The 20846-nt window shown below is 49.2% G+C and overlaps 5 protein-coding genes across 5 annotated transcripts; 3 read left to right on the forward strand and 2 right to left on the reverse strand.

Annotated features, from left to right (window-relative positions):
• The first annotated feature begins 369 nt into the window (after positions 1 to 369).
• PTPMT1 (protein tyrosine phosphatase, mitochondrial 1) lies at positions 370 to 5803 on the forward strand. The gene is made up of 4 exons (XM_008585275.1): positions 370 to 408; positions 485 to 565; positions 3231 to 3422; positions 5461 to 5803. Exons 1-4 carry the CDS (start codon positions 370 to 372, stop codon positions 5614 to 5616), a joined length of 468 nt encoding a protein of 155 aa, XP_008583497.1. The 3' UTR covers positions 5617 to 5803.
• Positions 5804 to 6154: 351 nt separating this feature from the next.
• On the reverse strand, positions 6155 to 10847 carry KBTBD4 (kelch repeat and BTB (POZ) domain containing 4). The gene is made up of 4 exons (XM_008585276.1): positions 10633 to 10847; positions 9210 to 9824; positions 8237 to 8343; positions 6155 to 7765 (listed from the first exon to the last, which is right to left on the reverse strand). Exons 1-4 carry the CDS (start codon positions 10754 to 10756, stop codon positions 6905 to 6907), a joined length of 1707 nt encoding a protein of 568 aa, XP_008583498.1. The 5' UTR covers positions 10757 to 10847; the 3' UTR covers positions 6155 to 6904.
• Positions 10848 to 10896: 49 nt separating this feature from the next.
• On the forward strand, positions 10897 to 15657 carry NDUFS3 (NADH dehydrogenase (ubiquinone) Fe-S protein 3, 30kDa (NADH-coenzyme Q reductase)). Its single transcript, XM_008585279.1, has 7 exons — positions 10897 to 10963; positions 11075 to 11178; positions 12315 to 12428; positions 12641 to 12790; positions 13670 to 13795; positions 13929 to 14048; positions 15392 to 15657. Exons 1-7 carry the CDS (start codon positions 10897 to 10899, stop codon positions 15572 to 15574), a joined length of 864 nt encoding a protein of 287 aa, XP_008583501.1. The 3' UTR covers positions 15575 to 15657.
• An 810-nt stretch (positions 15658 to 16467) lies between these two features.
• Positions 16468 to 18141, forward strand: FAM180B (family with sequence similarity 180, member B). Its single transcript, XM_008585277.1, is given in 4 exon segments — positions 16468 to 16502; positions 16504 to 16616; positions 17464 to 17534; positions 17746 to 18141. Coding segments are annotated over 4 exon segments (606 nt in total). The 5' UTR covers positions 16468 to 16476.
• A 1441-nt stretch (positions 18142 to 19582) lies between these two features.
• C1QTNF4 (C1q and tumor necrosis factor related protein 4) lies at positions 19583 to 20567 on the reverse strand. The gene is made up of 2 exons (XM_008585280.1): positions 20194 to 20567; positions 19583 to 20156 (listed from the first exon to the last, which is right to left on the reverse strand). The coding sequence occupies exons 1-2, from the start codon at positions 20406 to 20408 to the stop codon at positions 19697 to 19699; spliced, it is 675 nt and encodes a 224-aa protein (XP_008583502.1). The 5' UTR covers positions 20409 to 20567; the 3' UTR covers positions 19583 to 19696.
• Positions 20568 to 20846: the final 279 nt, after the last annotated feature.

Here is a 20846-nt window from a genome sequence, read left to right on the forward strand (position 1 = left end):
TAGATATACCACATTTTCTGTATCCACTCATCTGATGATGGACATGTGGGCTGGTTCCAACTCTTAGCTATTGTAAAGAGTGCTGCAATGAACATTGGGGAACAGGTATATCTTTGACTTGATGATTTCCATTCCTCTGGGTATATTCCCAGCAGGGGGATAGCTGGGTCATATGGTAGATCTATCTGCAGTTGTTTGAGGAACCTTCATACCATTTTCCATAGAGGCTGCACCATTTTGCAGTCCCACCAACAACATATGAGAGTTCCTTTTTCTCCACAACCGCGCCAGCATTTATTGTTCACAGTCTTTTGGATATTAGCAATCCTAACCGGGGTGAGATCGCATCTCAGTGTGGTTTCAATTTACATGCTGGGCGCGCTGCCGCTGCGGAGCATGACGCGCAAGGTGAGCCGCGCCGGGCAGCCGGCCGGGGCGGGAGCCTCCCCGCGGCCCCTGCTGAGCCCGGTCTTTGCCTCGGCAGCTCGTCCAGGACGAAAACGTGCGCGGGGTAATCACCATGAACGAGGAGTATGAGACCCGGTTCCTGTGCAACTCCTCACAGGTGAGGGGCCCGGGCCCGCGGGGGGCTGTATCCGGCCGCCGGGGAGGGTCGGGGCCCGCCAGCCTCGCCCACCGCCCCTGGGCCTGGGGGAGTTAGGGAGGTCTGGGGGTCCCAGGCTTCTCTGCCTCCTCAGGAAGCTCTGGTCTTCTGAGCTTAAATGGCTGCAATAGGACGTAGGATAGAAAGTAACTGTGAAAGGCATTTAAAAGTAGACAAAAACTGATTACTCCTTTGTGTTCAAATGTATTTTTAATATTGATAACTAAAATCAGTAACTAAAATTAAAAGGCAACTTTTCTGTGCCTTGTTGATTTCATTCATACATTTATTCATTCATTCAACACTTAATGGGTCAAGCAGTGTGTTAGGCATTCAAACAAACACACACACAGACACTCAAACACCACACACACACACACACTCCCACCCACCCACCCACCATTGGATCCCCCTATGGGCCTGCCGCAAAAAAAAAAAAAAAATTATCATAAAGCTATACATGGAAAAATTGCAAAGTGTTCTTTTGGCTCTGATTTGGGGGAGTTTTTCATTAGTTAGAGGTTATGGTTAGAGGTTATGGTGCACTCCAAAGTACTGTCATAATAAAGTTCAGGCCTATAACATAATTTTCATGAAATGTGAATGCTTGTTTGTGGAACCTTTCACAATGGTTATTAGAAGATACTGCCTTATCATTATACTGTTCGACATCTATTAGCACTAAGCAATTATCTTTCTCATTTATTGTACTAATATAGCCTGATAGAGATGCTATTTTTTCAACCTGTAGATTTATTATTATTATTTTGTAAAGTTTGTTGGAAGCCAAAGGTGAGTATCAACCCGGGAAACACGATCTGACAGAGTCAGAGAGGTGCTCTCCATAGATTTTTTTAAAAGCTTGAAAATACTAGCGATTTACATTTAAAATATATTGATTAGTCATGGCATATGTTTTTAAAGAATGGATAACATTTCCTTGTATTTCCCAAAGTACCTTGCCACAAGGCCTCAGGAATCAGCCAAAATGGTAAATGTTTACTAGTGTGGTCAGTCCAGCAAGGCAAGGAGAGTCCAAAGCTACTGGGCATCCACAGAAAATGCTTGGTTGCTAGGTGTAAGGCATTGACATTTGTAAGATGTGGCTGTATCATCCCACTAACCTAGAGAAAAGAAATCTCCAAGGCAGTGGTTTTCACATTTTAATATACTTAAGTTATCTGGCAGTCTTGCTAAAATAGCAAAGACTGCTATTTGTACATATAGCCCCAGAGATTCTGACTCAGGAACTTTAGGGTGGGGCCCAGGAATGTGAGTATTTAGCAAGTTCTGCGTGTGTTTCTGCAATTAATGCATAAGCCACATGCTGCAAAATTTTGCTTTCATTTTTTGTTAATTTCATGAGCAATATTAAATACTGACCTTCATTCAGAGGTGTAAAATTCTCTGGTACTTTCTAAAGAGGTTAATAACGAGAGTAACTGGAGCATATCTGAAGAAGCAAAAATAAAGTTGTCCAGTTTGTTAGAGGTCTTATTTCTCTTATTTTTACTTTTTAAGTGATAACATTGCACTAAGATAGGTGCGTTGTTTTAATTTTTTTTTTTTTTTTTTTTTTTGTCTTTTTCTGTGTCCGGCAACGGATCGCAACCCTTAGTGTCGCCCCCGTACCGGACCGGGACCGGCAACGGGATCGCAACCCTCGGCTTTGCCCCCGCTCCTCGCTCAGCCAGTGAGCGGGAACCAGTCCGTATGTGGGATCCGAACCCTCGGCGGGAGCGCAACCGCACTTCCCAAGCGGCACACTAGCGCAGTGCGCCACTGGGCCGTCCCCGCGTTGTTTTAATTTTAAAATGATAATTCTACTTTTTACCATGGGCTCCCTCAAAAAAAGTGGTAAAAAAGAGACTTTGGACAGAAAAATAGAAAGCCCTATGGAACATAGTACCCAAGCCTGCATCTGGATCACTATTAAGGTGCCAAGATAAACACAGTTACACAACTTTTGCATCAGAATTTTATATAGCTCATATTTTGCAGCTTAAGATTCAAGTACTCGGGCCGGCCCGGTGGCGCACTGCTACAGTGCGCCGCTTGGGAGCGTGGCGGCCCTCCCGCCGAGGGTTCGGATCCCACATACAGACGGCTGCTCACTGGCTGAGCGAGGTGCGGGTGCAACACCGAGGGTTGCGATCCCGTTGCCGTCCCGGTCCGGTACGGGCGCGACACTGAGGGTTGTGATCCGTTGCCGGTCACGAAAAAAGACAAAAAGGGAAAAAAAAAAAAAGAAATTCAAGTACTCAAAAGGTACTGTAAGAACACATTTTTTTTTTCTTTTTGTGGCTGGCCAGGATGGGGATCTGAACCCATGACCTTGGTGTTACAACACTGTGTTTTCTAACCAACTGAGCTAACTGGTCAGTTTAAGAACACTTTCAATCTTGGACATAATTCTAACTCAACAGCATAGCTGTCGTTTAATGAAACGCTAACCATGTAGGTCAGCCATTTTAAAGGAATTTCTGTAGTTTCTTTTTTAAAAAACAGGAAACAGTATATTCACATTGTAGTAAACCCTGAAATGTTCTTGTCACTAGTTGCCTCTTCGGAGCCCATCATGAGGTTTTTTTCATTCTCTTTTTCATGTTGGTGGACCTGATTCCAGGAGTGGAAGAGAGTAGGGGTCGAGCAACTGCGGCTCAGCACAGTAGACATGACTGGGATCCCCACCTTGGCTAACCTCCAGAAAGGAGTCCAGTTTGCTCTCAAGTACCAGTCGCTGGGCCAGTGCGTCTATGTGCATTGTAAGGCGGGGCGCTCCAGAAGTGCCACTATGGTAGCAGCATATCTGATTCAGGTAGGAAAGGTCTTTCTGGACTGTCCCCATTTATAGCAGATTTCCAGAACTTCAATAGCATGGACTACTGGCAGGCCTTGCTGGAAGGAGCCATGTACCCAATTTCAGGTTATTGGCAAGTAGTATGGTACTGTGGAAAATACTTGAGCATTGGGGATAGGCTAACCTCTGGCTCTGCTACCTGCCAGCTAGGGTAGGCAAAAGTGGCTCCTTCTCTCTGATGTTCAGTGTTTTCAAACCAAATTTGGTATGAAGCTAATATGAGAAAGTACAAGTGCTGGCCTACAGCAGGCACTCAAAAAATGGAGGTGTGGACTCTTGCTCAGCCCATTCATGCCACGTGTCACCTTGGTCAACATGGAACCCTGTAGAGTTCCCACCCAGAAGGCCCTCACCAGATGTGTCCCCTGGACCTTGGACTTCCCAGCCTCCAAAACTGTTAGTTCCTCACTGTGCTCTGAAGGCTCTCCCTACTCTTGCTCACTCCTACTTCATTTTTCACAGGACGCTACCCCAGTAAATATCCCATATGTTTTTTTAAAAAAATTGTGAAGGTGTGAAGGATGTTCAACCTCAACAAAAGGCTAGAAATACTTGTTACAAATAATATGTCAGGGAATCTAGTACTGTAGATAATAGTGCTCATCACTTTCAGCTCTATAGTACTCAGGTTTCTTCAAGTATTTCAGAGTAAAGTTCTGGACATGTGTCTAGAAACAAAGGATCCAAGCTGAATTTTGCCTATCAATTTGTTGTGATTGGCAGGTAAGATGCTTTAAAAATATTTAAAAGAAGCAAATACCCTGTGGTCCTGCATCAATCCCTGTTGTCTTACATCCTCACAGCTTGACTTATTTTTGTTATTTGTCTGGTACCTGCAAAACATTTTTTTTTTTTTGGTGGCGGGCCACTGCTGGCCACCCTTAGACCTTGGTGTTACAAGGCAGTGCTCTAACCAGCTGACCTAACTGGCCAGCCCCTTCCTGCAGACGTTTTCTAAGTCATGTGGATAGTTTAAGGAGAAAGGAAATATAATCAGCTTAGGCTTGTTTGTGTTACTGTGGACTGGTGAGTATATTATTGGACAATACTAAAGCTTTGGTCATAAGGACTCTGCTGGAAACGGCATCAGGAAGGTGTTTGGGGCCAACTGAGAACCAGCAAGCTAGAAGTCCATATTTTCTTGATTGTGTTGAGTTCTAAACCAAAGAGTATCCTTAGAACACAAAGATAACCCTCCTAGCTAAATTTTAAAGTATTCTTTTTTTCTAGCCACAGTGACGAGTTGCATAAAAACATCTACCATATACTCTTCCCTAGAAATTCTTGTAACCAGGGGGGCCAGCCCGTGGCTCACTCGGGAGTGTGTGGTGCTGATAACACCAAGTTAAGGGTTAAGATCCCCTTACCAGTCATCTTAAAAAAAAAAAAAAAAAAATTCTTGTAACCAAAAGCCCAGCTCAGATGGGATATTGAGTAGGTCTAGGCAGTCTTGAACTTAGGATCTCAGCTTCATGTGTTCAACCTTCTTTTTCCAGGGTTTAGCAAAGAATTAGATAGAAAGACTGACTTGTCCACCCAGCCTGTTGCATAGTATTGTAGGACTGGTTGACTGAGATGGTTAAAGTACTCTCCCATTTATACAAAGGTACTTCAAAAAGTTCATGGAAAATTTGAATTAAAAGATAATATAAATACTTCCATGAACTTTTCAAAGACCTGTTATACTACATGGAGCATGGTTCCATGCCCCCCAAAATGGCGTATTTAAAAAAATGAAATTTGGGCCAACCCCGTGGCGCACTCGGGAGAGTGCTGCGCTGGGAGCGCTGGGAGCGCAGCAGCGCTCTCGCTGCGGGTTCGGATCCTATATAGGGATGGCCGGTGCGCTCACTGGCTGAGCACGGTGCGGCCAGTCACAAAAAAGACAAAAAAATAAAAAAATGAAATTCTAGGAGTCCTTTAGGCCCTGCTCATAGGTCAAGGGCACCTTAATACCTTCTCTTTTCTCTACTGATTTCCCTACCCTGTACTTTAGGTGCACAACTGGACTCCAGAGGAAGCTATAACAGTCATCGCCAAGATCCGGTCACACATCTATATCAGACCTGGCCACTTGAAAGTTCTTAAAGAGTTCTATAAGATAAATGCAGGGGCAGCAAAGGATGAGACTGGTGATACATCAAAGACTTGAAGTACATGGATTAGAAAGAACTTAAGCTAACTCTGCTTGATACAGAGTAAAAAAGTTTAATAAGACCAAAGGGGCCTAAGCCCAGACTTGACATAACGGAAATGTGCTAAGTAATGGATAATTTTGCTTCCTTTGTCTTATTTCATTTTCCTGGAATAACACTGTTGCATGGTTAGAGAGGAAGAGATTTAGTGTGGCTTGCTTGCATTCATGGGATACGGGATAGGGATGGGGGGTCAAAGAAATACTAAATTCAACAAAAATCTATGGTGTACCTACTATTATGCCTAATGATATTTAGTACCATAGCTCAAAGACATTTAACATTAGAAAAGAAAAGAGAAATACTCAGCTCTGGCACTTTGTCACTGTGACAATACCAATTTCACTGGCCCTGTGGGGCTCCCCTCATAGTTTTGGAGCAGTCATCCGGTGTGTAGAAAGGGAAGTATGGGTTGCTGCTGACTTAGAAATGTGTGGGATGTAATTAGTTCCCCTTAGACAGTCACCCCTCCAAAACTCAACACGAACACACATATCTGTTCAAAAATTTTTATTTGTATGAACAGTTCCTAGCTCCTGACTTAGCTTAGAGCTTTTAAAAGAGCAGAGACCTTATATATATGAGTTTAAAAAACAGTTTCTGCTATTAATCAGAAATAATCCTTACTACTTTCTGGCTTACCTCTTGGGATAAGCCAAAAATAAAAACTAAAGTTACATTTCCTGACAGATAGATGAGAAAACAAATAGATAGAACATTTAGAATTCTAGAGTTGACTCTTGCTGGTGAAATACACCTTCAGCTTAGTTCATTCTCCCAAACAAAGCCTGAAGGAAAACTCTAATACCTAATTTTTTGTGGAAAAATTATCCAACTAGCCACTTTGCAGGCTATAGAAAAAAAGTGGAATTGGGCATCTTTCCTTCTGCCATGGGATCAAGGGTGATCCTATTTAACATTGATCAGGTAAAGAGGGAAGACTGTGCCTACAGTCTGAGAAGAGGCTTGCTCTAAGCAATCTGTAGTGAGGCAAAGGATTACCAGGGGATGGCAGAGAACAGGTTGGCTTGCTCTCAGTTCAAGTAGCCAGGTTAGCAGCAGTCTAAAAAGCCCCAAACAGAACACCCCCATGGGTTCAGGGAAGGACTGAGGCACTGCCTTTCTAATATGTGCCAAAAAATAATACATTACTCTGAATTGGGGACGAGGAGACTTCGAATTTGGATGGGGAGGTGCTGATAAAAGAGGAGCGCAAAGAAGTCAGCTGCTCTGCCCCCCACACCCTTAGGCCAACACAAATTGCAAATTGGTAAGCAGCACCTTAATGCCTCTAGTGACAGTTACAGCTGAAGTGGCAGGGTCAAGCTTGTAGGTGTTGGCATCCCCCTTTTTGTATCGGTCCCGGAAGACATAGATGCTCCCATTACAGCTGGCTATCTTCCAGAGGGATGGGGCAGAGCTCCAGGCCTCAGGAAGGCAAAGCCGGGTGAAGCTGTCTAGTAAGGGATTGTAGCACACCAGGGAGTCCCCTTCAGCCACGATGAACACCAGATCTTTATGCACAGCTGCATGCATGCGGCCTGCGAAGGGCAGCACATAGGGCTTCACATGGCACTTGTCTGTCTCTGTGTCAAAGCACTGGATGAGTCGGGAAGGTTTGGTAAAGAAGTCCAGATCATTCTCTTCCCCCCCTAGTAAGTAGATGATCCCGTTGAGGTTGGCACCAGCAGCCCCTGACACAGCCACTTCTAGCTGGGTTGTTTCTGTCCACACATTATCACCTACCCGATAATAGATGACTGCATTGGAGAGGGTATCCTGCAGTGTCTTGCCACCCAGTGAATATATGGCATCCTTCCCGGGCACAGACACCAGGGTGTGCTGGAGCCGGTCCCGGGGCAAAGGTGCACACCACTCCCAGTCAACAGTGGCATTGTTGCACTTCCACATGCGCCGTGGGATGGACCCTCCCACCACATACAAGTCTCCACCATGTTTGCAGGCCGCAGTGATCTGGTGGCACAAGCTGTTTTGGCCACTTACACTGATGGAGTCATCTTCTGCACAGTGCAAGGACACAGCCAATGAGTGGGTACGAGATGACTCCTTCCCGATCAGGTAAATGTGCACATTCTCCCCAATTTCCTATTGGCAAAATTAAAATTATAAATGCCATCTGTCAGTTCTAGGCTACACTTGTATCTTGTTCTAACCTACTCCCCTCTAGTTACTGTGTGTCATTCTGGCTCTCCTCTACCCTTTCTTCTAAGCATTTTATACTGGGGCAGAGAATCTGTTGCACCCATCCTTGCATCTTTTTTTAAACTACCATAAGCCAGTGCTTCAGACAAAAGGTGCTTAGGATTGTTAACTAAAAAGCAGTTCTCTCAAGGAACTTTGTAGCTTATGGATTGGTGGCTTCTGGGGTCAGAAACTTATCATTTCGATCCCTACTGCCAGACACCAAACAAAAACAACCCCAAAACAAACATATTCTCCCCAGCTCATATCAACCTCAAGCCACTGACTTATTCAATAGCCATCAAAGAGGCCATGCCAACTAATGACCAGAATGCACGGAGATTATGGTGTTCCAACTCAAGAAATCTGCCTTACCTTCAAGCTAGTCCTGAGTGACTCTGCAAAAGCCTCTCTTTCCTCTTTATTAAAATTGATCCAGGCTTCTATTGCCTCTGTTGGGTTCTGGGAACATGGAACTCCATCTGTGAGAGCCAGAGGAATGGCATGGTCAATAACAATCCGAAAGGGAAATTTAGAGCAAGGAGATTTAAAGAAGTGAACCACTTTATTAGACTAGCACCATGTGTATACAAGGGTACTTCAAAAAGTTCATGGAAAGATTCGTATCAACTTTTTTTATTTTTGGCAGCTGGCCGGTACAACAAACCCTGAACTGTTAACCTTGGTGTTACAAGGCTGTGCTCTAACCGACCTAAATGGCCAGCCCTAACTTTTTAAAAAAATTTTTCCACTGCTAAGAGTTGTAAGATTCATATTATCTTTCCATTCTATTTTTTCATGAAATTTTGAAGTACCCTCGTGTATGTATGTATGTATGTGTATACATATATATATATTTATAAAATTAATGGATGGCTTGATATGCTCCCATTTGCCATGGAAGCAATCTACTAGTCTTCAGAGCTCACAACTAAAGTATACGTTACTTGCAGGGTTAGCATTGTTACCTAAAGTTGGCCCATCACTAAAAAAGTCTGTTAAATGTCTTGCTATTTAGGTAACTAATCCCATAGGTACATGCAAAGTACAGGACAGATGAGAACATCTAGGAATAGGACAGACTAGTGTATAATACAAACAGCTCTTTACTACCTTTTCTGGGTAAATGCTGCTGCTTTTACTTCCCTGGCTTCTTCCTCTGTAAGAAAACTCTCTGACAGCAGATACACTGAATGTCAACTCAATCTCTTGCTGCAGGTATCTAAATTCTTACCACGAATGATGTAAATTAATCCCTGGAAGCTTGAGGTTTCCTTTCCCCTAAACTAGAACATCTACTGAACATCGTACCCTAGGTGGGTATGATATGCCCCCTCCCTAAATTTACCTGAAATGATATCAGTGAGTAGATGGTGGGGCAAGTGGAGAAATTCCTCTGTGCTCTTCAGCTGGGCCAGGTGAGTCTTGGCACAGTGCTTGGCAGCAGTGTAGAGCTCAGGATCACTGTGCCGATCTGCCAACCACATCACCTGAAGGCAGTTTCCCACTTGCACTGTGCGGGCCAAAAACCGAGAACATTCCTCAAAGAGAGATGTCAGCTGATACATATCTGACACCTCATAAATTTCCTGCAGCTCATCAGCTCGAAGTTTTACAGTCCCATGGTAGATATAATCAACCAGGAGCTGGAAAACAGACTCGCTGACATCCTGCAGCACAATCACTCGGTTGTGGGCCTCCTTCAGATTGGAAGTGAACATGGACCGGAAGAAACAGCTCTGAGCTGAGAGGACCAGCCGGTGGAGCTGAAACTCCCTGCCTTCCACTGAAATGGTGACATCAGCAAAGAGCTCCTCCTCAAGACACAGTTTCATGATGCCTTGAGCCACACGGCCTGAGTGTGACCGATCTTTGAAGGTGTAGTTCACAAAGTAGTTCTCATCCATGGATGCTCCAGGTTCCTCTGGTGATTCCATGGTAGCCAATTTTCTCTGCCAGCTGTCTGCAAAGCAACACCACACTGAGTGACTTGGGGAATTCACAGCCTTATTTATCTGTGCATCCAACTGACCAAACTCAGAAAAGAAGATGGAAAAAGTGATAGTAAAGTGGCTCCAGATTGGTCTTCGTGCTGGCCCCGCCAGTGATGTCCCTGACGCTCTCCTTCAACCAAAACTGTGTTCATTATCCTACCATAGTGCCCCTCCCCCGATGAAATCAACAAAAGTTCCAATTCTGGGTGTTTCCCTGAGAAAAGACGGAATATTCCTTTCTATGACGTAACAAAAGGCTTGGGATTTAGGAACATATGAAAGCAAGTGGCTGGAGAAAGCCTGTGATCTTAAAAGCCTTTCTAAACAAACAATTCGGGCATAAAATTAGTGAAGCTCGGGGGCAGAAGAACTAGACAAAAAAGATCCCCACGTCCTTGCGGCCAGGTCCTCTCTACCCCTGCGCACGGGGTCCAGGCTCTCCGATAAGAGGCCTGTCCTGGGACATTCGTCAAACCCACGTTTCCTCTCTTCTGAGCTTCTCTCTTCCAACCCCCCTTCCCCCCCCCCGCCCACTTTGCCGCTCGCCTTAGACTCCTCAAGCCTCCATCCCAGAACTTGAGACAGTCACCAGCCCGGGGCACTAGGAGGCCCATAGCCCAGTGCAGTGTACCCGCTCCACCTGGAGTCACCTGGGAAACGGTCGCCAGGGAAACAGTTTTTCAGGCCCGCCCGCCCTCCTCAAAAGCTTAGCTCCAGCAGTGGGGAAGGGGTGTGGAACATAGAACCAAGAACGCCCGCTCCTTTCCCTCCTCTCACCCGTCCGGTTCTTCAATGCCTCGCCTTCACTCCAGCCTCCGCGACACCGAGCTACGGTTACCTTCACCTCACGGTTTCCCCTACCTGCCCGTCTCGCTTTTTCACCTGCGTTCCCTCCTTTCATCCCGGAACCCGGAACCTCTGCTTCCGGCCCCGGGTCCGCCCGGAAGGAGATCCGCCGCACACTTCCGCTTCCGGTCCGTGCCCTTGGGGCTCCGTGTCCTGCCTGCTATCCTTCAGCTGCCTGGTCTGTATCCGGGGAATATGGCGACGACGGCTGCAGCCAGAGTCTGGTGGCGCGGGCTGGTGGGGTTCGCGGCTCTGGCCAGGGGTGAGCAGGGGGCAGATGGGTGAGGCCGGGGTCAGGAGCAGCGGCGTGCCCAGCGCAGAGAGCTCCTCAGGCCTCACCCCGCTTGTCTGTGCCTTTTATCTCCCCGTGCAGGGGCTGGGCGACCCTCGGTACTGTTGCTGCCGGTGAGAAGGGAGAGCGCCGCGGCTGACACGCGCCGTGAGTATGTGCGGGCAGCGCTCTTCTCCGGACTATCGGTGGGCGTCCCTTCATTGTCTTCGTCAATGTTTGTCTTTGTCCTTCCTGCATCCTCTTGGCAAGTCTGTGCTTGTCTTTGGAGACCTGACTGCAGTGGTCTTCACTCTGCAGACATAATCGAGCCCTCCCTGTGCCCTTAGGCTTCTCTGATGGCCCAGATTGTCCCTTGTCCTTTTCCGTGACCCCGCCCTCCCTTTTTTTCTTTGGCGGCAGTCCTGTATGGGGATCCAAACCCTCGACCTTGGCATTACAACACTGCGCTCTAACCCACTGAGCTAACCGGCCAGTCCCTATCCCCTTTTTTCTGATTAAACTGTCAGCTCTTTGAGAGCAGGAACGTAACCCTTGGGCCTCAGAGCTCGGTAATAATAGTAGATCACGTTAATTGAGTGCTTGCTGCGTGCCAGGCACCTCGCTACACGTTTTAGTGAATTATCTTAGTCCTCACAACAGCCTTATGAGGTAGATAGTATTTTAACGCTCTGTATTATAGATCAAGAAACAGTCTAGAGAATTAAGTTGCTTAGGGTCACAGACCTAGCAAATGACAGAGGAGGCCTGTCTGCTGCCAAAGGCAAAGGACACTTAACCATTACTTTGCTACCTGTGATGTTTGTGCTCAGTGATACTATGTTATAGTCAACATAAGCAGACTGGAAGTTAGGAGACCTGGCATTTCTCCCTTTCTGGGCCTCAGTTTTCTTATTGATTTTTTTTAAATGGGGTTTCAAAGAGATAATCTGAGAGTGTTTGACAGCCCTGAAGTTCCTAGTTTGAGAATTGGTACAAGAGCAGAAGTTCTGCTCTCCATCCTTAAAGAGCTCCTAGTCTGGTAGGAAGGCTGAGACTATGCTGCTTCAGCAGAAATGCAGGCAGTGTGAGGGAGGAATCATGGAATAGTTTTGAGAAGAGGCAAACACCCCAGCTGCAGTAATGAGAAGAGTCTTTGTGGACTGTGTAGTTGAGGTGGCGTTTTCCCCAGGTTTTCATCAATTCCTATTCCTTGGAAGAGGAAACTTCGCCTGCACCTTTCTCAAGGTTCTGCAGGGAGCCCTGCTGGGGGATGACATCCCTTACAAGCCCAAGAGACTGGATGTTGGGCTGGCTGCTGCCTTCTCCATTCCTTTGTTAAATATGCCTTTTCCTTCCAGCCACTGTCAGACCACGGAATGATGTGGCCCGCAATCAGCTCTCAGCTTTTGGAGAATATGTGGCTGAAATCCTGCCCAAGTATGTCCAACAAGTTCAGGTAATATTCACTACTGTTGTTTGGGTCTGAGTCAAGAAAGAACCATGTTCTCAGGGCTTGTGGGATTGGGCTGCCTGATTTCTGAGAAACCACAGACTCCTCCTTCCCAAACTTGGGCTTCTTTCTCTGCCTTAGACCAGGAGACTCCAGTGGAAGTTAGCTGTTCCCTCAGTTGCTCTTTGTTCCCTCTCACCTCCCTTCCATGTATGCAGGTATCCTGCTTCAATGAGTTAGAGATCTGTATCCATCCTGATGGAGTCATCCCAGTGCTGACTTTCCTCAGAGATCACACCAATGCACAATTCAAGTCCTTGGCTGACTTGACAGCAGTGGACATCCCAACCCGGCAGAACCGTTTTGAGGTCAGTCAAGAGATTTGAGGTTTGGGAAGTAAGGGTAGGATAGGGGACAAAAGTTTCAGAGTGACAGCTACCTATGGGAACCATAACCTCCTTAGTTTCAGTTTGTGTCAAACAGTAGAGCATAGCAGTTAAACTTCAGAATCAAGTAGACCTTAAGCTTGAATCCTGGCTGTCACTAACAGGCTGTGTGATGTCAACGTTTTGTTTGATCTTTCTGAGCCTTAGTGTTCTTATCTGCAAAATAAGCATAAGGTTCCTATTTTATAGGGTGGTTGTAAGGATCAAATGAGGTAGTGCAGGTAAATTACTAGTACACATTAAGTTCTCAATATATTTAGCTATTGTTATTTACTGGTCATCTATATGCCAGTCCCTGAGATCAAGAGAGAAGTAACCCAATATCTGCCCTCCAGGAGTCCCTCACATTCTAGTGAGGGAGAAAGACACAGAAACAGCTTACAATAGTAACATAATACATAGGATGTTAGAGGGATGCTTTCTTTAAGAATGCAGGTGTGGCGTTTAGCCTTGTATGGGAAGCTTCTTTGAAGAGAGCAAATGTTTGTGATGAATCTTAACAGATGAGCAGACCAGGAATTAGCCAGGGGGAGAGGGTGGGCAGAGAGATATCCCAGACAGAGGGAGTAGTATGAGCAAAGACAGGCATGCTGAGCTACAGCTGTGGCCTGGGCCTTTGGAAGTAGTTGTAAGTTTAGGGGCAACTTCAGGTTTTAAGCTTCAGAACAGAAGGCAGGGTCACATGTTTGAACCCTAGCCCACCCTGTATCCTCACAACTGATGCTCCCACCCAAGGACTCTTACCCCAGACCCGTCAACCTATGGCCATCTTGATCCTCCAGCTCCCTCTGTTCTCCCTAGATTGTTTACAACCTGCTGTCTCTGCGCTTCAACTCACGGATCCGTGTGAAGACCTATACAGATGAGCTGACGCCCATTGAGTCCAGTGTCCCTGTGTACAAGGCAGCCAACTGGTATGAGAGGGAGGTGAGTTACCAGATGTGGTGGACCCTGCCTCTGGGCCAGAGCTGTGGAATTGGTTGAAACTATGGGATTCAGTGCAGCCACTCACCCCTGTTGTTGGCCCTGATGGACTGGTTGCTTGTGGCCTCTTTTCTAGATCTGGGACATGTTTGGAGTCTTCTTTGCTAACCACCCTGACCTAAGAAGGATCCTGACAGATTATGGCTTCGAGGGACATCCTTTCCGGAAAGACTTCCCCCTTTCTGGCTATGTTGAGGTAGGAGACTTGGAACTGGAACAGCAGCCTCAGGGAGGGACTTGTAGGGAACCTGGGGGATCCTGTGCATAGATGGTTTGTGGATTGTGGTGGTTTAAGAGCATAGGCTCTAGATTCAAATCTTAGTTTCACTTCTGTAATCTGGGGCAAATTATTTAATTTGACTATGACTCAGTTTCCTCATCTGTAAAATGGAAGCAATAACAGCACTTAAGTGGTGGATTTGTGGTGAGCATTAAGTATGTAAAGACTAGTATATTGTAAATGCTCGACTGATGCTAGCCATTACTGTTATGATCATTTTAATGATCAAGGCAGACAGTCTGTCCCCAAGACCTGAAAGCAGAGAATTATTTTACCCTGCTCTGGATCTCTGGGAATGCAGTTGAAAGGGAAGGCACTAAATGTTCAGCTCTCAAGAATGAGGGCTGTCTGGTTAGCTCATTTGGTTAGAATGCAGTGTTGTAACACCAAGGTCAAGGGTTGAGATCCCCATACTGGCCAGCCACCAAAAAAAGAAAGAATGGCTAGAGGCAGGATCAGTAACTTGTGACAAGTCCTCATGAAAAATTTCAGTGGTGCTACAGGTTGTTTATTAGCAAGAAGATCATCTATTATATACATACACACATGTGAATTTTGTAAAGTAACTTTTTAGGAATGTTGATATGTGTTATTCCAGCCCTGCTCCTTTGTACCTGAATGCTCCTGTTTTCTTAGTGCTTTCCATGCTCCCATTTCTTTCTCATGCTACTTCTGGTCAGTGCTACTTCCCTCTCTTTTCCCTTTCACTTAGCCCTGCTGTCTCCCTTACCTGGTTTGCCTCTTCACTCCAGCACCTGGTTATCCTTTCCTGATCCAGCTAATCCTCCAATAATAAGAACAGCCATACCATATGTACTGCTTTAGATCTTGACAGTGATAATCCCAAGGCCACAGGGTTTGAAGTACGCCTGCCAGTTTAAGTTTACTCTTTTCAGCTACTGACTGCTCCCTAATCTTGGGCAAATGCTTACTATTATCTTATAGGAGTGTGTGGGGGTGAGCAGAGTCAGTTCTGTTGGAAAAGGGTTCAGAGCTTATGATGTGGTGGTGGGCAGAGGAGTCTGACCCAGTCCAGCAGGGAATGAGAGGTAGAGGCCATTTTGGGATCCCATACTAGCTGGTTGGGAAGTGGCCTGGTAGGTACCACAGATGTGGATGGAGACTTATTGACAGAGGCTGGGACAGGAGTCAAGGACAGAGAGGGACAGGAACTGGGCACCATGGCCTTGTGAAAGTGGGCTCCTTACTGACTGTAACAAGGCCTTCCTCAGTACTCAAGCCTGCCTTTTGCCCTGCAGTTACGCTATGATGATGAGGTGAAGCGGGTGGTGGCTGAGCCAGTGGAGTTGGCCCAAGAGTTCCGAAAGTTTGACCTGAACAGCCCTTGGGAGGCTTTCCCTGCCTATCGCCAGCCCCCTGAGAGTCTCAAGCTTGAAGCCGGAGACAAGCCGCCTGAAGCCAAGAAGCCTGAAGTCAAGTAGTCCAGGGAAAGCATGTGGATCCTAGAAAGCGCCTTATCTATAATTGAGTGTCTGTGTAAATAAATTCCTACTTAGACTCACCACTTCCTGTGCGCTTATAACGGGTAGAAGTGACACTCTCATCTCACCCAGACATCCACAGGGTTCCATAAACCAATAGTCAGGGCCAGGAAGAACCTCAGCTCATTTTTGAGTCTTAGACACTATGTACTACTCCCTGCAGCCTCATAGCCCATCACACTTGGGCTAAGGGAATCTTCCAGTTCCTGGCCTGAGCTAGGAATGTTGTTAGCAAATAGAGGGGGTCCAGGGCTGGGGCAAAAAAGTACTAAGGAGCTGCAGATTTGTCTGTCTACCCACCCCAGCTGGTCTAGGATCTGTTCACGCTGTGGCTGAATGCCTGAGATGGGAGTGCTCTGCCTGTCCATGGGCCATCCAGCCCGCCCACCATGCATTTGGAGGACCAGACTTTGCAGCTGACGCTCTTGGCTGCTCTGGGGCTCCCTGGAGGCTGGGCTGGGCTGGGCTGGACTGGGTGTAGGGGCTGGTCTCAGTTACAGGATGTTTTGAGGGTGAGGACAGATAGTAGGTAGTGTTACTCCCTGGGCTTGAGAGGGCCAGGCTAGAGCTGTTGGCTACCAAACACCTTTTTCCTATTATCTAAGCATCCTGCCCATCTGGGCAGGAACAGGCTGAGAGCCTGACAAGCAGGGAGCCAGGCTCCTGCCAACAACCAAAGATTCCCACTTCCAAGGGATGGAAAGAGTGCCCGGGAGGTGACGGAGGCCACGGCCAGCCCTTCCCTGGCCAGCCCCTCCCTGTTCAGCATTGAAGACTGACGTAAAACGGAACACTGGGGCAGCCTGCAGTGGAAAGTTGAAGCCGGGGTGTGTGGCAGGCAGATGAGGGAGCCGAGAGCTGCTGGGGAGAGAGACTCAGACGACGTGGTGGAGAATGGCTGCAACACTGCAGTTCTTGGTTTACCTAGTTGTAGCTATTTGCCTCCTTCTCCCTGGGGTTACTACAACCCAGCACCATGCAGGTACCGGGGCTTCAGGATGGGTGGATAGAAGCCAAGGAAAGCTGTTGGGTTGACAGCAGTTACAGTTGGCCCTATCTGAGCCTAGCAAGGCAGAGGAAATGTGGGCATGATGGGTACCAGGGTGACATGTACTGCAGTGGGTAATGGTGTGGGCCCCATCCCCAGAACTGGAAAGGTCCAGGTGAAGCCTAGGGAGATAGCCCTAGGTGCTCTTAATGCTGGCCCTGGACAGAGCAGGGCCCTGGGCTTATTCCAGCTGATGCTCAAAGCAAGGTCTCTTGACCTTCCCTGGGCTTGGGACAATCATTGCAAGAACTAGGCAACACCCCAGGGTGTGGGATAGAGGAAGCTGCAACAGAGATTCTGTCCTGCCCGGTCCTCCCTGCCTTGCACAGGATCCACTACTGAGGAGGAGGAGGGAAAGAATAAATTCTTCCCAAAGAACTCCTCATCCTGTGGGGAGGGTCATTGGCACTATTTTAGGTCACACTGACCCCAGATAATTATAGGGAAAGGAAGGGGGAGGGGAAGGGTCTTGTGACCCATGGGGCCTGGAGCTCTTTACCAAGGGCATTGTGAAAGTTAAAGGAGTCCTGGGCATTTGCCAAGATGGTAATCAGGCTTGGGATGATGCTTTTGGGGTCACAAGGCCCATGCCTGGGAGGGTGAATGTCAATGTGCATGTGTATGCATGTGGGGGACAGGAGGGAAGCATGGCATGGCTTTCCTGCCCTTTTGTAGATAGAACTACTAGGGACCCCTACCACACAGCTGAGGGGCACTTCTGGGAGGCTGGGGCATTCAGGGTGGAGCACAGCAGGGGCCTGACTCCTCTCTGCTGCCCCAGGGCAGCCCATGGACAGCACCAGCGTGGGAGGTGGCCTGCAGGAGCCAGAGGCCCCGGAAGTGATGTTTGAGGTCTTTCCTCCCAGCCTGGGACATGGGGGTGGGAGTGTCCCTAAGCTCAGGGCTGGGAAGAGGGATGTCTTAGGGTGTCCTTGCTGGCGGTCGGGCGGGAGTGGGCAACCCAGCATGGTCCTACTACCTGCTTATGCCCCCCCCGGCCCACTCTTGCTCCCTGCCCTGCTCCCCAGGCCACAGCCCACCCCTTACGTGGCTCCCTTTACAGCTGCTCTGGGCTGGACTGGAGCTGGATATCATGGGGCAGCTGCACATCCAGGATGAAGAACTAGCATCCACACATCCAGGCCGCCGACTCAGGCTCCTCCTACAGCACCGGGTGCCCAGAGACTTGGAGGGTGCTGAGCAGCAGCTGAAGCAGCTCCAGAACCTGCGGAAGGGGCCTCCTCTCAGCCCTTGGGACTTTGAACACATGCTCCTCACAGGCCTGTCCTGTGTCTACCGGCTCCATGCAGCTAGTGAGGCTGAGGAGAGGGGTCGTTGGGCCCAGGTCTTCACCCTCCTGGCACAGGAAACACTCTGGGACCTGTGCAAGGGCTTCTGCCCCCAGGACCAGGCCCCTTCGCTGGGGCCCTGGGCATTGATCCTTGACCCTTTCCCCTGACCCTTCCTTTTCAGCTGCCATTCACCCCTCCCTTATAACCACGGCCCCCTCCCCCCAACCTGAGCCAGACCCATCCTAGGCAGGGTCTTCCATCTGGCACCAAGTTCTTCCCACTGTGTTCAGATCTTTGGGTTTGGCTTGCACCCAGGACACCCCTTTCTCTCCTCCCTGCATCCCCTCTGCTTAATCCTACCCCATCAGGTTCCCTGGACCCTGATAGGCCAGGCAGCAAGTACAGTAGGCGCAGAGCTACAGGCAGGACTTGCAGGGTGCGTGCGTGTGCGCGCTCGCTGGGTCAAGGGTCAGGGTTGAGAAATGTGTTTAAGAAATGCTAAAAGGAAGGCCGGCCGATAGGGATGGCGGGTTAGCTCACTTGGGAGAGCATGGTGCTGACAACACCAAGTCAAGGGTTAAGATACCTTACTGGTCATCTTTTTAAAAATAAATAAATAAATAAGAAATGCTAAAAGGAAGGCCGGCCGATAGGGATGGCGGGTTAGCTCACTTGGGAGAGCATGGTGCTGACAACACCAAGTCAAGGGTTAAGATACCTTACTGGTCATCTTTTTAAAAATAAATAAATAAATAAGAAATGCTAAAAGGAAAGCTGCACCTAAGTAAGACCAGGTCAGACCCTCCCAACTCCTACCCTGGCAGTCTGTGAGAGGTCCTGTGGAATCTGTAAGTGCTCAGCACCCAGTTCTAATTTAGATACCCCTTAAGATCAACCAAGGCTCTGGGGTCCCTACGCCTCCAAGTTCCCCACCTGGGTGGGAGAACAGATTGGACTTTTTGAGTTCTGTCTGTTGGAGGAGTGGAGGGAAGCAGGTGAATGAACACTACTTCTTTCGGGGGAGGGAGGAGAAAAACGTCTGGGTCCATCTTAACCAGACTCCAGAGCCCCAGAAGAGGGAGTAAGGCTGGGAGAGGACCCACGGAGAGAGAGACAAGCTGAGGTGGGCTGGGGTGGGTGTAGCCCTGATTCTGTGTAGCTCTTTCCATAAACTGTTCGGTCCTGGCCTCCTGGAGCTTGTGTCATTCTGTCAGAGTAAGTAACCCCTGCCCTGACCAAACCACCCTCCCCACCCCGGGCGGGCAGGTCAGGGCAACCAGGTATCAGCTTCCCATTCCATTCCCACGCCCTCCTGGAAGAAGTAGTGAATCCCATGTCCCCAGGGGGGTGGCGGGGCGGTGCCCTTGTCACAGAAAGGACTCAGCGGGTCTTAAGAATGAGGTCGTAGGTCAATGGAAAGGAGTCAGACAGAGAGGCCCACCAAGGGTTATGGATGGTTCAAATTCCCTCCTCGCCCTCCCCTCCCGGGGCTGACCGAATCCTGCCCTCGGACTTGCGACCCCCGCTTCGGGCCTGAGGGCCTCAGTGCCTTCCCTTCCCGCCCCGGGGCCAAGGCGTCGCAGGCAGGACAGAGCGCGGGAGCTCGGCTGACAGGCGGGCGAGGCGCACTTTATTGGCAGAGTGAAGCCGGCGGGGCGTTCGGGCCGCGGACCGGCTCGGCATGAGCGCCCGCGGCCCTCCGGGCTCCTCTCCCGGCCGGGCTCAGAGCTCCGGAGGCCCGAGGCCGGGCGGGCCGGCGGGGGCGAGGTCGGGGTACACCAGGAAGCCGGAGAAGGTGATGTACTTGCCGTGGTTGCTATAGGCGCCGTAGCCATCGTGGTCGTGGCTGAGCAGCCAGACGGCGTCGCCGCGCCTCAGCGCCAGCATCACGCTCTGGCTCTGCATCTCGCGGCGCCGCGACGCGCCGTCGTCGTAAATCATGGCCTGCACCTCGTCGCGGTTCTTCATCAGCTTCACCGACAGCGTCTTGCGCGGCAGCTTGCCCAGCGTGAAGGAGAAGAAGTAGGCGCCCGGCAGGCGGCAGCGGAACACGCCTGCCGCCGCGTCGAAGTCGCCGCCGATGTTGACGAACTCCGTGTCGAAGGCGAGCGGCCGGTGCCGCGGCCCGGGACCCGCGTCCGAGCCCACCAGGCTGCGCGTGCGCGCCGCCGAGAAGGCCGACCTTGCCGGCCGTGAAGGAGAAGAAGTAGGCGCCGGGCACGCGGCAGCGGAACTGGCCCGTGGCCGCGTCGAAGTCGCCCCCGATGTTCACGTACACCTTGTCGAAGGTCACCGCCATCTCCGACGTGCCCTCCAGCGGGGTGGTGCGTGCCGCCGAGAAGGCCGAGCGCAGCTCGGAAGAGCCGGAGCTGGGGGCCGGGCCCAGGGCCCAGCAGGCGGCCGGGCCCAGCAGGCCCAGCAGGAGCGGCAGCATGGCCTTGGGAGAAGGAGAGGAGGGTTGGACAGAGGCCGCCTCCTCATGCCTGGCCCTCCGGGACTGGGAGACGTGGGTTCTCTTCCCAGCCCTGCCCTTGACCCACAACTAGGTCTCGGTTTTCCTACACTCTGGATGTTATTAAAACACATAGTTGGGCCCGTCCCCGGAGTTTATTCAGTAGGTCTGGGATGGCGCCCGACAATTTGCATTTCTAAAAGTTCTCCGTGATGCTGATGCTGCCAGTCTAGGAGCTACTCTGAGAGCCATTGGATTAGGCTAGTGATTCTCCCAACTTGTTTTTTTTTTGTAAGGACTGAAACCCTTTTCTCAAGTGAAAGCTCGCACACCTATTCACACATGTACCACAGGCAAGCAAAAATAGGCTGGTTGATGGGGCCGGCCCGTGGCTCACTCGGGAGAGTGTGGTGCTGATAA

The sequence above is a fragment of the Galeopterus variegatus genome, unplaced genomic scaffold (genome assembly GCF_000696425.1).
Source record: "Galeopterus variegatus unplaced genomic scaffold, G_variegatus-3.0.2 Scaffold3509, whole genome shotgun sequence".
Classification (NCBI taxonomy): domain Eukaryota; kingdom Metazoa; phylum Chordata; class Mammalia; order Dermoptera; family Cynocephalidae; genus Galeopterus; species Galeopterus variegatus.